Here is a 13,050-nt window from a genome sequence, read left to right on the forward strand (position 1 = left end):
GTGTGTTTCTGGAGAAAGGAGCCACAACTGTCATCAAATTATCACAGGCTCTGTGAGCCAAGATTTGTTAAGATCATTGCTTTCGATGACTGAGATTTCGGAGGCCCTTGGCTCCTTATACACAACCACTTAATTTGCTTCTCCTTCTGGCATCCGGGCCCAAAGGGAACAGGGAGAATTCCCCAAACTTACGTTACTCTAATATATAGTGACAACTCTTTGGAGTCACATAATTAAAAAAAAACAATTTTCACATAGGAACTGTATAAAAATAGACACTTGGGAAGATTTTTAACTTACACGTATAGGGTGTGCAAGTGTGTACTTTTCTTAATCACTTCCTTTTACTTATCTCCTCCCCAGTTAGCTTCCTTTTCCTCGCACCCGGGATCTATTCCAGGTGGCCACAAGGAGATTCCCCACAGCAGAGAAAAGCAACCACATGCAAGAGAGAAACCACAAAGGCTAAGTTCTGAGGCTTACTGCAAAAAATTAGGGGCTGTCTTTCGTGACTGCCAAGTCCTCAAAAGTCCCCAGGGCACCCCTTCGAGTAGAGAGACCCACGCTCTCACATGACCTCCGATGCAGCACAGACCACAACTCCCTGACCTCCAGAAAGTTTCCTAGGGCTCAGGAGGGAAGGATGCCCGCATCAACCTGTAGTGCCCTCATAAGCACCAGGTTCCAGCAGAGAACCACCTAGAAGCTTGATCCCTGTGAGGTGATGAACAAGGACTGGGGGACCACATCTTCACCTCCCTCTGCTGAGTCTACAAGAGGATCCTGTGCTCTGAAGTTGCTGATAAATACTGTAGTCACCAGGAAAGACTTCGTAGGGGAAAAGGCTCTACACCCCAACAGATCTATGGTTTTGCTTCGGACCTGGAGGTGTTGTGAACCTCTGAGATAAGCACAAATGGCATGTATGTGTTTTGGGGAAGAGGGACTGTGACTTTAAATGGATTCTGGGATAGGTCTGTGACTTCCCCTGATGTAGATACCCCCAGGAACAGGCTGTGTGGGTGTGTCTTTTCAGAAGTCATTTTCTCAGTCAATTCCTTCTCCTAAGATCTTGCAGGAAAAACGATTTAGAAGGCCTAATAAAATAGGGATGTCGTTGCAAGCCAAACTTGTCCTATAACCTTTTATTTTTTTTAATTTCCATATAAAAATATTTTTCAGTCAAAATTAACTGTAGCAAATATGTCCATTAAACAAAAAGAAAGAAACCACATACATAAATAGGGTTGTTTTGTTGTTTTTGTTTTTTTTAGTTGTCTTGTTTTCAAAGTCATGATGTGAAAGAAAAGCAAATCTTCTTATTTTAGCCACAAATCTCAGGGATTAAGGAGTGCCCTGATTTCTGAAGTGTTAACTGATCTTTTCAACGAGGAAATACCAGGCATCAAATATTTAGATTTTAGAATATTTTAATATCCATTTCTTGAGTGGATGCATTCTGAAATAGAGTTAACAATTTAAAAAGAGCAGAGTGAAGGAAAGATGGAAAATGCAAACAGTTGGTTCTTGTTAATTTAATTTCAGGTTCTAGGCATGATGTGATTTTCTGAAACAACCAGCAAAAAAACGCTTACCTCAAAAATCTAGAAATGCAAACGCAGACAGATCTTTGGAAACTACACATTATTACAGTCCACGTAGCGGGAAGCACGCGGCCCTCTGGCTCTCAGTGTCGTGTGCAAATGTGCAGGTGCTGCCTCCAAGAGCGGAGTCAGGGTTAATGGAGTCGCGTGCAGGTGTTGCATAATCGGTGTGACTCTTCAAGCTACTTAAGGGCTTCATAACTGATGCTCTACATTTGTTTGCACTGGATAAAATTAGGTGTGCTTGTTTATATATATATATATATATATACACACACACACACATATACATACTGTGTGTGTGTGTATATATATATATGTATAATTCGATCTGACTTGGGGCCAAGAAGAAAACGGCAATTGCAATTCAAAGCGACTATTTACACACATTCAATTCTGAAGTATTGCTTCCTGACCTAAGTTCATAAGAGGTATTGCCTCTGTGAAGAGCACATCCGTCGTATTGGTAGCACTTGAACCGCTGCTCAGGGGCCTGTCCTCAGTGATTCTCTGTTCAACGCCATCGGAGCTGGATACATGGCGTTTCTGTTGCAGAGATTCTGTGCTCCTGCGTTGAGGTATGCTTCAGGGCAGGGAACTGGGAAGGACCCAAGTCGCCTGGTGGCCCAGAGAGAACATCTGTACTGGTGATTTAGAAAGGCTCGGGGTGTTTTTTTAAAAGACAATTTGAAACTCTGGGTGAGTTTCAAATCATGCCTCTGGGTGAGCCAACCATCAAAGGCTCCAGTGCGCACGCTGCTGGACCAGATCGCCAGATGTTAAGACCCTCTCCCTGCGGTCTGCGGCTTCCCAGGGTCAGGAATCACAAACACCTTTGCAGGAGGGGAAGGGAAAAGAGAATGTACTGGGAGGAAGCATGTGCAGAGACGAACCTTGTAGGGCATGTTCTGAGTGGAACAGTGGAGACGCAGGCGACCCGTTAGCAAACACCCAACCCCTTAGCTGCTGCCAGAGCTACAGAGCCTGAGGACAGAAGGCAAAAGGAGAGGATCACACTCAAATACATGCTTCAACACTGATGGGAGGAGTCCCTAACATGCCCACAGTCCCTATGGACAAGGACAGTGTCGGGTAGTGTTTTAAAATAAAAATAAAAATAAAAATTCTGCAATATCTTATAAGAATACATTCTTTAGAAGCAAGAGGTATTGTCACACCATCCTTCCTCCAGCACTGGAAGACCAACAAACTGACAGTAAAACCTGAAGGAAGATCTTAGTTACCGAGAATGCTCTCGACTCCCTGGGACGTCAAGATCCTGGCTATGGCTGCATTGCTGGGAGGCAACCCCACGCGTGTCCCCCCTGGGGAGCTGACCCATCAGAATCAGTATTTCCTGATGCCAGAAATGGCAGATTCTCGATGAATTTTGGGAGGGGGGGATTGATAATGGGACTTGATGTAGATGTGATAGTCATACAGAGATTTAGCAGTGAAAAGAAAATGCACAGCAAATGCCGATGAAGACCTTAAACAGAGAAGGAGCTAGTCCTCAAACTATCCTGTGAACCATACGCTAGAGTCACCTTGAAAGTAACTATGCCGATGACAGGGCAACATGAGCCTCAGTTCAACTCTACATACCCTCCAGACTCAACGTGGCAAAACGTCATCACAGGCAGGATCAGCAACAAAGGGCCCAGAAGTGATTTTCCTTAGGTTTTCTCTCCTTGCCCTAGCTCAGCACCTCGTGTGAATGCGGATGACTCTGTCTCTACACACAGGGTGAGAACTCCATCTAAAGAAGGCTGGGATTCACCGGGTTCAAGTCTGCCACACACAGGCCCTGCACAAGCCAAGAACGGGAAAGGATGAGAAATTTCTCGGATATGTGCAAGCCAAGCCCACTGGCACTGCCTGCCCACCGCTGTGCTCGGCTCAGGCCTCCTGCCTCACGCGGGGCAGGGCTCTGCAGCGGGAGGGCCCCAAAGGCATGGATCTGCAGCCCTCGGGACAGAAGTGGCAGTGCCCATTAGTGGCTGAGAGCATCTCCATCCCAGGGTGCGCTGGCTGGGCCCAGTCAGGTCTTGCTCAGCCTGTGTGGGGAGCCCCTGGGTGGCCCAGAGTGGCCAAAGCACTAATGGACATCTTCTCATCCTTCTGTGTGCCCCCTACAGACCCCCTCCCCCCAACCCAGCCTATGTCCCTTCACCAGAATGACCTGGCCGCCCCTCCACCAAAACACACATTTCCTGATAAATAAATAAATAAATAAAATGCAACCCTCAGACGTTTATTTTGAGTTTCCCTCTCAGAGGATTCAGCTTCAAAGACAAACCCCTTCGCTTCCAGCTGGAAGACCCCTTGGTGTCTGGGGCAGAATGAAACACGGCTTTTAAATACCTGAGGCCTGGGTTCACAAACTCTGCTACTGGTTAGCATCTGCAATCTTGGCCTGCACAGGGAGGAAGCCCTAATGCCCCACGGCCCCTGAGGGCCCGGGTGCTCTGGAAGGTGCAGGTTGGGAGGGCGCGGGCCACCCTGTCTGGGGGCTGCTCGCAACGCCCCCCCCCCACCTCCCCTCACAGTGAGTTACTGGCACTTGATCTCAGATTCATAAATGAAAGTGTGTGCGTGTATGTGTTTACATAGAAAGGTCACGTCACTGGAAAACACTAGTATGTATACAGGAAAAAAAAAACCCGCAAAAACATTGTACGAGCAAAAACAAAACAAAAACAAAACAAAAATCCAAAGGGTCTTGTGAGAAAAAGCAATAAAAATGATATCTTAACCACAGCTTCGTTTAAAAAGTCCAGCAATACCCAATGCCGCGATCTCCACGGGCGGCCCGTGTCCCCAAACGCGAGGCCGGGCCACCCCTGAAGGCACTTGTTCTCCATGCTGCTGACGCTCACACCCAGGGGACAGGGCTCTGGGGGACAAAAAGCAAAGAGACGGATGTGTGTGGCGCACAAAGACGTCAGAGCAATGACCACGCAGCGCCACATCCAGCAATGGAGGCTGTGGTGCTCAGGACGCACAACAGGCAAGTACAAACATGATTGTGTTTCGAGGAGCAGAGCACCGTGGCAGCGATGGGTGCTGCGTCACACGCTCTTGGAAACGTTGAGCCTGGTGAGCTCACTGGCTTCTTCCATGCCCACTTCTTCACAGTCACTTTTCTCTATGGCTTTGCCAAATCGACACCTTTCTTCAGTTTTGACAGGCTCTTTCCACAGCCTCTTCAAGGACAGGTGAGTGTCCTTGGCCTGCACGCTGTTTTCGGAACCCAGAGACGCCCTGTCCATGTTCTGTACAGAAGGCACCAGGTTGGCAATCTCATCCGTGGGAGACCGCCCAATGCTGCCGTCCACCTGGACTCGGATGTCCGGGGAGATGGACAGCTGGTGCTGTGGTATGGCCCCGCTGTCCATGCACTTTGGGTACAGGTAGGTCTTCATCTGGCCCTTGCCCTTCACGTTCACTGTCCCCCGGTAGTCGAAGTCATAGCCCATCTTGCTCAGGACGCGGTAGCTCTCCTCGCTCACCTGGATGCGGCACTCCACCCCCGTGCTGTCCATCCTGCTGGCGATGTTGACGGTGTCGCCCCAGATGTCATATAGCAGCTTGGTGGTGCCAATGACCCCCGCTGTGAGCGGCCCGTGGTTGAAGCCCACCCTGAGCTTAAAGTTGAACCACAGCATGTTGCTGTTGAAGTCGTCCACCACGCGCATCATCTCCTTGGCGAACTCAAACAGGACCTGCAGGTGCTCCTGCGGGTGGCTGCTGTCCTGGCACTGGACGCCGTTCAGCCCTGACGCAGCCATGTATGTGGCCCCGATGGTCTTGATCTTCTCGATGCTGCTGTAGCCTGGCCTGCTCAGGAGCTCGTCGAAGTCCCCGATAAGCTCATTGAGGACCCGGTAGCACTCCTTGCCCCCCTCGTAGTTCTCCTCGTAGAACTCACTGAAGTTGACGATGCTGGCAAAAATGACGCCTCCGCTGTCGTGGTTCTTGGAGTAGGTCTGGGAGACCTTCAGCTGCTCAGCCACGTGGTAGGGGATGATGTTTCTCAGCAGCCAGTCGGCTTGGTCCCTCATGCTCTGGATCTTGGTACGGTGAAGGTCCGCCTCCACGTCCCCGTGGTAGTGCAGGCGGTAGCTGACCTCAAATTCTCGATTCAGGAACCAGACCAACAAGAGCAGGAGGAAGAAGACAAGAATCACTTCCTGGCCAATCAGGCTGGCTGTTCCGCCATCACGTGGCAAGGAACTATTGCACGGATTCCCCTCGGAACTGGAGAGTAAAGAGAAGAGAAAGGACGTACCTTCTTAAGTGCATCTTTTAAGAGAGAGGTTGTGCTCAGGACTTGCGGGTTCTGAAACAGCCCAGCTAACTAGCACTCTGCACCAAGGTCTGTGGGGTTCAACGTGTCAATGACCTGCACCGAAAAGCTACCTGACCCTGTTTAGCTGGCTGGCTGAAGGGGTGCTGAGATAAAGACTGATTTTTGTAACTGATTTCTAAGTAACTACTTGGCGACTGCTTTGTTCTTCAGGAGTCTTTAGCTCCTTGATTTTAAAAATCTTTTCATTTCCACAAACTTTCTATTTTGAAAATTCTAAACACTATAGGAAAGTTAAGAGACTAATAATACATCTGTACACCCTTCTTCTGGATTCAACAATTGCTGACGTTCTGTGGCTTTGCTCTTTCCCTCTGTCAACACACATGCGCGTGCACACAGCTTTCCCGCTGAACATTATGAAGGTAAGCTGCAGACATCATGATCCTTCGATCCTGAATATTTCAGTCCCCATCTCCTAAGAATAAGGACATTTACCTATGTAACCACACTACCATCATCATACCCAAGAAATTTAACATTCTCTGACATACTCACTTTTTAGATTCCTAATCCAACTTTAGTTCTGATAGATGTGTAATTTTACAAACAATGAGTGTAAGTTCTTTATCGCCTACTTGTATAAAAGTCTGCCAATGTACCATTACCCCCTACTGGGTTAGTTCTGTTTTGTCAAAGTCATTTAAGACCGTTAACATTTTTCCAAATAATAGGTATACTTTTTTTTTTTTTTTGAGTAGACTCCATGCCCAGCATGAAGCCCCACACAGGGCTTGAACTCATGACCCTGAGCTCAAGACCTGAGCTGAGTTCAAGAGTCAGATGCTTAACCAACTGAGCCAGGTGCCCCAATATGTATACTTTTAAGAGTAGCACCTTGTGAAAAACTCAAACAGGATAAACAGTGGTATAAAATAAGTGTCTTTCCTATGAGAAAGTTGTGGTTTCCTTGTGATTGCAAGAAATTTGAATACATGCATGTACTGTAACAATCAGGGTCCAATCCTGGGCATTTGGCCTGTGCCCATCCCTTTCCCCCAGGGAATGCTGCCGCCATGCCATCCCCGTGCATAGAAGGGAGTCTACAGAAGGGATAAACTACTGGAGTTGGAAATGCTGAGTCACTTCAACTACTGCACGTTTATGATTCCATTAGAAATTTCCACATCACCCTTCTCATTTCTGTTCCCTCCAATAACAGTCTGCTCTTGGGGGACGGGGGGCTGTTCTGTAGTTGGATGGTGCTGACGAGCAACAGCTGTGACTGAAGATTAACACAAACACAGTCTCTTTGAAAGCTTCTTTTTTAGAGGTACTTTTTCCACTTAAAAATACTACATTCTCATCAGAAGAAATTTAGGGGAAAACGCAGAAAGAAGAAAAGATTCATCCATTATTGATCATCCAGAGGCCATCAACTGTTAATGAGGGTTGCATTTCCTTCTTGTCTTTCTTCTGTTTGTTTACAAAACTGTGACTGCTCTGTTCATATAAATTCTGGGCCCTGATGTGCTTCTAAAGCACACAGAGTGGGCTTCTAGATTTTATGTGTCAATGGGTCGAGTCACTATATAAATATAATTATATATAAAATGGATGGGTCCTCAGTTTCGATAGCTCCATGGCACTGAAAACTCAATTCTGTAATCAGAGCGTTTAATAAGTTTTACTGTTACCTGTGACTTCAGAACATTACAAAACATAATGAACTTGACCAATCTGGCCATAATGGTCCCCTACAAAACACAGTCACAAAAGTCCTGGCCTTGGAATAAGAATCCTGGGACTCTGTCCCAGCTGGACCACTGCAGAGTTCTGGAACCCTGGGCAAGATTTCTAGGTCTCGATTTCCTCCCACGTAAACTGAAGCTGGGCCAGAGTATCGCTAAGCCCCTACTGGCCTCAGATTCTGTGCAGAAAGCAGTTAACATAGCAGGCCTGAGGCTGCCATCCATAGAAAGGCACTGGCAAGAGTGCCCAAGGCTGGCATCAGGATCTTGGATTTGGGGAGGTTCCCACCCCTCCTTGATAAGAGGGGCTCACCGTGCCTAGACTGTGCCTTCCTTCTGAGAGTCTGGAATTTTGGTCCCCGCAGCAGAGATGCCTATGTGACCAGCCTCTAATACAAACCCAGGGTACAGAGTCTCTGATGGGCTCCCCTGGTGGACAACATTTCATCTGCACTGTCCAAGCTCACCGCTGGAGGAATTCAGAGCATCCTGGACTATGCCACGGGGACAGGACTCTTGAAAGCTGGCAACTGGTATCCTCTGGACTCTATCTCATGTACCTTTTCTCACTGTTAATTTTGCTTTATGTCCTTTCACTGTAATAAATCACAGCCATGAGTACGACTATGTGTGGAGTCTTGAATCCTCCTAGCGAATTCCTCTTCTGGGGGTGGTCTTGGGGACCCCTGCCATAAGTTCCATGACTTGGCCCCTGTGAGCTAGGAACCAAAAAATGCCTCTATGGTAAGACACAGCACACTTATTCTTCTGTCATTTAATCAAATGGCAATACATATTGTGAATCTCAAGTACTAAACAGTGAATTATTTTAGATGACTGAAATAGATTTGTGTCCAGCCCTGCAAGCCTTCTAACTTGCTTGGGAGTTGGGAGAGAATCTGCAACAGGAGGCAGTAAGTCTTTTCTTGGGTGAGTCCATCTTGTTGGGTTAGGAGGTAACCTTTCTTTCTGTTTCTCCAAAGTGGTAACATTGAGGAACAGCCCCCTTTATGAGTAGACATCACCAAGGCTTAACATCATCTTAATGGTCCAATCAGACCTTGTAGCCCTGTGGCAGAAATGGGTGATGTGTCTAGCTTTCCTCAAGCAGGCTGCTACTCTTGCTTTCCTTGCTGTAGCGTGGCCTGACTCTGGGGAGGGGCCCAGGCCAGACCCTATGGACAGAGGAGGGAATTGTGGAACACAGAGAGAAAGGGAAACAGACTGTGATGTTTGCTTTCATCTGTTTAAAGGGGCGTCCTAATACACAGATTTACACTTAGTGCCCAAGGCGCTGCCGTGCAACAGAGATCTGGAACAAGACGGAAAGACAATCACTTCCCATCGATAACCTGTATTTCTCATTCCACTACACAAGGAACAAAGATTCCCAAATTCAAACAGCAAAGGTCAGTTCCAGAAAGAGGAATTTTATGGGACTAAATGCAAGAGTCAATTTATGACCTAATAGTTGGACATTAAGTCATAATTGGAAGTTAGAGTAAAATATAGTATAATTCATTATCATGGAGAAGAGGGATTAAAACAGAGAGAAAAACAGAAAACAAAGATCACTCATGGTCTAACCAGCTTAACATGGAATTTGTTAACATTTTGGTGTATTTCAGTGCCAATCTGGATGCTTTTCTGTGCAATGTTATATATTCGTCAATAAAAAGTTTGCTTTAAAAAAGCTAAGTGTTTTATTTTAAATGCTATAGTCATGATCATCATAGAAACACATCTGCATCCTACCTTTGTTCCATACTTTAAATCTCCTTCCCACTGTCTATGTGTCCACAGAGATTTTTTTAATTGTAGAAACAAAAAAAATCACTCATTACCAGATCATAACTATGACATATTTTACGTTTTTTTATCTATATAATGAAATACCTGGCTGTAGCTACATGACATATGCAATTTCACATGGTAGGTGTTTTTCTTACTGCTGCATCTTAACAGCAGCAATATCTGAGCACATGGTCATAATTTAATTCATTTCTTTTTACTGGCAACTGAAGTTGCTGATGGATTTTCAATGTTATCAGCCATTGTGATCAATATTTTTGGGTAGGTGGCCTTTATCATATGCCGAATAATCCCCTCGGTAGATAAGCAAAAACAGAATTATTAGGTCAAAGGCTATGAACACTTTCGTAGATCATCAAAGTACTTTCCAAAACTATGTACCATTCTGAGGAGTAATGAGGCCTGGCAGAAAGAGCATGGCCTGGTAGTGAGGGAGGCCAGGATTTAAACACTGCCAACGACTAGCTGTATGACCACAGACAGGTTCCTTAACTTCTCTGAACTTCAGCTTCCTCTTCTGGAAAATGGTGACAAAGTCACCTACTGTGTCAAGTTATTATGAGAAATAAACCATATGTTATAAGTGCCTGGCAGCTTAACAAAATAAACACCCACCCGGGTATGAATGTGGGTATGAATGTACCAGCCCTTGCTTGGGCTGCATATGCACAATGTAACATCTTGAAGGTACTATGTAAAAGACCAAAAGGATTTTGTAGTTATTTAAATGTGCAATGACTTCAGTAGTAACACAGTTAGCTTCTCCCTACATTTCCTCTTGTAAATTTTTTTGGTTTTTATCCTTTATTTAAGCAGGTTTTAACTCTTCATATAACGTCCCAGAGATGCTTTTCTCCGCCTGCTCTGATTCCCCTGACCCCATCAATGTGTCAATCAGTCTTTTATTTTTGGACCTGTGTGGTTCTATTTATTATTTGTAAGACTGGAAAGTTACCTCTGTCTTAGAGGCTTGCAAACTAATTCTATTTTTTCTAGATTTTTATATAATTTAATGTTTATTTCTGACTCTTCAGTTGATACAGATTTTAGTTTGATGTTTATAGTAAAGCAAGGGTCTAGCATTTATTATTTCAAATTTCTAGTAGTAACATCAAAATATTTTAGGGAATTAAAATAAGTACTTTCTTAGACTTGAAAGATTTCCTGCATAACATGCTGACATCTTACGTAAAATTAAGCTAAATCTACTATGTTCTTAACAATCATTCGTTTTCTCAATAAGATATTACAACTATGATCTGATATTTCAACAAGTAGGTATTTTCCACTTATTCTTTTAAGAATTACATACAATTCTTTTTCTTCAAGATACGACTGCTTTTTAGGAAGCTGAGAAAGACACAGTACTCATACAGTTACCCTCGTTTGTTCAGACACAGGCACGATGTTAAAAGCTCACCTGAAATTCCGTCCTGCATCAAGGTGTGAAATTACTATGGAACTGAAATTAAAATGCAGAAAAATATTATTATAAAAAGCAAAGAAGGCATTATATAAAGTGAAACAGAGAAGAGTTTAAAAAACAATTTCCCGGGGCGCCTGGGTGGCTCAGTTGGTTAAGCGACTGCCTTCGGCTCAGGTCATGATCCTGGAGTCCCTGGATCGAGTCCCACATCGGGCTCCCTGCTCGGCAGGGAGTCTGCTTCTCCCTCTGACCCTCCTCCCTCTCATGCTCTCTGTCTCTCATTCTCTGTCTCGCAAATAAATAAAATCTAAAAAAACAAAAAAAACAAAAAAAAACCAATTTCCCTTTTTTTAATATGGAGATGAAGTCAGACAATAAGGATAGTTGATTCTTTATTATAATTTGATATCATGTGTGAACTAAAAATCACAGCAGTCAGAGACAGTGACGCAGCTAACAGGCCTTCACATCAGGTAGGGAGGTACCATCGCCAAAGAGCAAAACCAAACAAGAAGTCTCTAAGGCACTCATGTGACGTAAGGACTTTTCCACGTGATCCCACAGGCTAGAAACCAGTCATGATCAACAGCGATGCCCACTGACAAAGGACTGATTTAGAAAGGATCTGCTGGAGACGCTGGCTGACCTGAGAGGCCAGACTTTGCTCCCAGTGTGCCCAAAGCAATCAAATCCCCATCCTGGGGCTTGGAAACCACATACAATAAAGAATGCTCTCTCGGTGTCAGGACAGGACCTGCAACATGTGGTACCCTTTCCATACCCCTCACAGCTTCTTCTGGGGTCCTGTTGCACCCAGCATCCCCCCAGGCCAGTAAATCAGCCTCGTGCCCCCACACTTCCTGGTCTGCTAGATCTGCCTGCCCACTCACTGCAAAGGGGGACCTTACAAAGCTTCTGCAAGCAGCTCCCCATGGGCAGCAGAGGCCAGGGGATGGCTTAGAGTGGCTTTTACCATCACAGGGGGTGTTAGATGACTTCACGGGGAAGGAAAGAAAGCAAGAGCTACAGCACAGACACGCTCTGAGGCCGTATGTCATCTTCTCTCCCTGCCTAGGCACGACTATGACACTGTCCCTCTTCACATGTGCACAGCCCTTTTTATGTCTGTGTCCCCCTGCGAGGCTGGCATGGTTCTCAGAAATCCCCTCCCCTACACAGGGGGCCTGTCTGTATTTGTGTTCACCACTCCCCATGCTTCCTACCCTGTGAGGCTCAGTGGTGATGGCCGGGTGGATGCGCTCAAAGGATTCTGCAAGTAGGGAGAAGTACTAGGTGAAGGGGAGATTCAGCTGCAGCCCAAGATCTGCTCTTTGAATTCTGGACAAAGGTGATAGAGTTGGTCCCTCATCACTCTGGTCCCTCCAGATTCAAGTGGAAAAGCCCCACACCAGTGAATGAATGATAATGCGAGTGGCTGGGGGGGTATTTATCATGGTTCTTTTAAAAGGTTAAAAGGCAGACTAATGAATCTCATGCTCTTGGGAAAGAGCTTCATAATGACCCTAATTCCAGATGGCCATACCTTCAAAAAGGGAAATGCACGCTTTTTTCTGCTTAAAGTAATTTAACTATTCATTAAAGTTTCCTTTCAAATGCTGAAAGACAGTTCTGCTTAAAATTCCCTTTTGATCTTAATTTGCAGAATACTTGAGTGCCTTTCATGTCGTCATATTTTATAAAATCTGAGGAGAAGGATGCTTACTTTGTCCATTACTGACCACTGCTTTGGTAATACCCAAAGATACACTACGGTGGTTTCATATTTGATATTGCAACAAATTGGATCATCTTCTACTTCTGAACTTATTAAAGCAATGGTTCTCAGCAACAGTAATGCCATTCCTAGGGGGTATTTTGGAAGTGTTGGGGCTCCTTCTGGTTGTCATAATAATTTGAGGAGCCAGGAATGTTAGATGTCCTGCAAGGCACAATGAAGGAATGCTCTGTGTAACTCTGAAATATCTTGCTAGCCTAGACCCACAGTAATTATAAAAAAGCAGTTTTTTAATATACGTTAATAGTAAAATGTTTTTATAAGCAGTTACCAAAAAAGTCCAATATTTAGGAAAAGTTTGTTACAGAAACAGAAGCTTAATGGTTTTAAGACATTATCCTAAACTTTCTGAA

General features: G+C 45.1%; 1 protein-coding gene across 2 annotated transcripts in view; it reads right to left on the reverse strand.

Annotated features, from left to right (window-relative positions):
• Window positions 1-1,412: 1,412 nt before the first annotated feature.
• The window catches only part of ADCY9 (adenylate cyclase 9), a 119,796-nt gene continuing 108,158 nt past the window's right edge, over window positions 1,413-13,050 (reverse strand). Inside the window, exons 10-11 of one of the 2 annotated variants that reach the window (XM_045870409.3) lie at window positions 10,897-10,938; window positions 1,413-5,864 (exon numbers count right to left, since the gene is read on the reverse strand). In XM_045870409.3, the coding sequence (XP_045726365.1) occupies window positions 4,676-5,864; window positions 10,897-10,938 (1,231 nt within the window). In that variant the 3' untranslated portion in view covers window positions 1,413-4,675. The remainder of the gene's footprint in view (window positions 5,865-10,896; window positions 10,939-13,050) is intronic. The other variant, XM_045870410.3, reaches the window with a different exon arrangement.

Source organism: Mirounga angustirostris, unplaced genomic scaffold, assembly GCF_029215605.1.
Source record: "Mirounga angustirostris isolate CCGP_5_RB_7025 unplaced genomic scaffold, mMirAng1.0.hap1 SCAF_5, whole genome shotgun sequence".
Classification (NCBI taxonomy): domain Eukaryota; kingdom Metazoa; phylum Chordata; class Mammalia; order Carnivora; family Phocidae; genus Mirounga; species Mirounga angustirostris.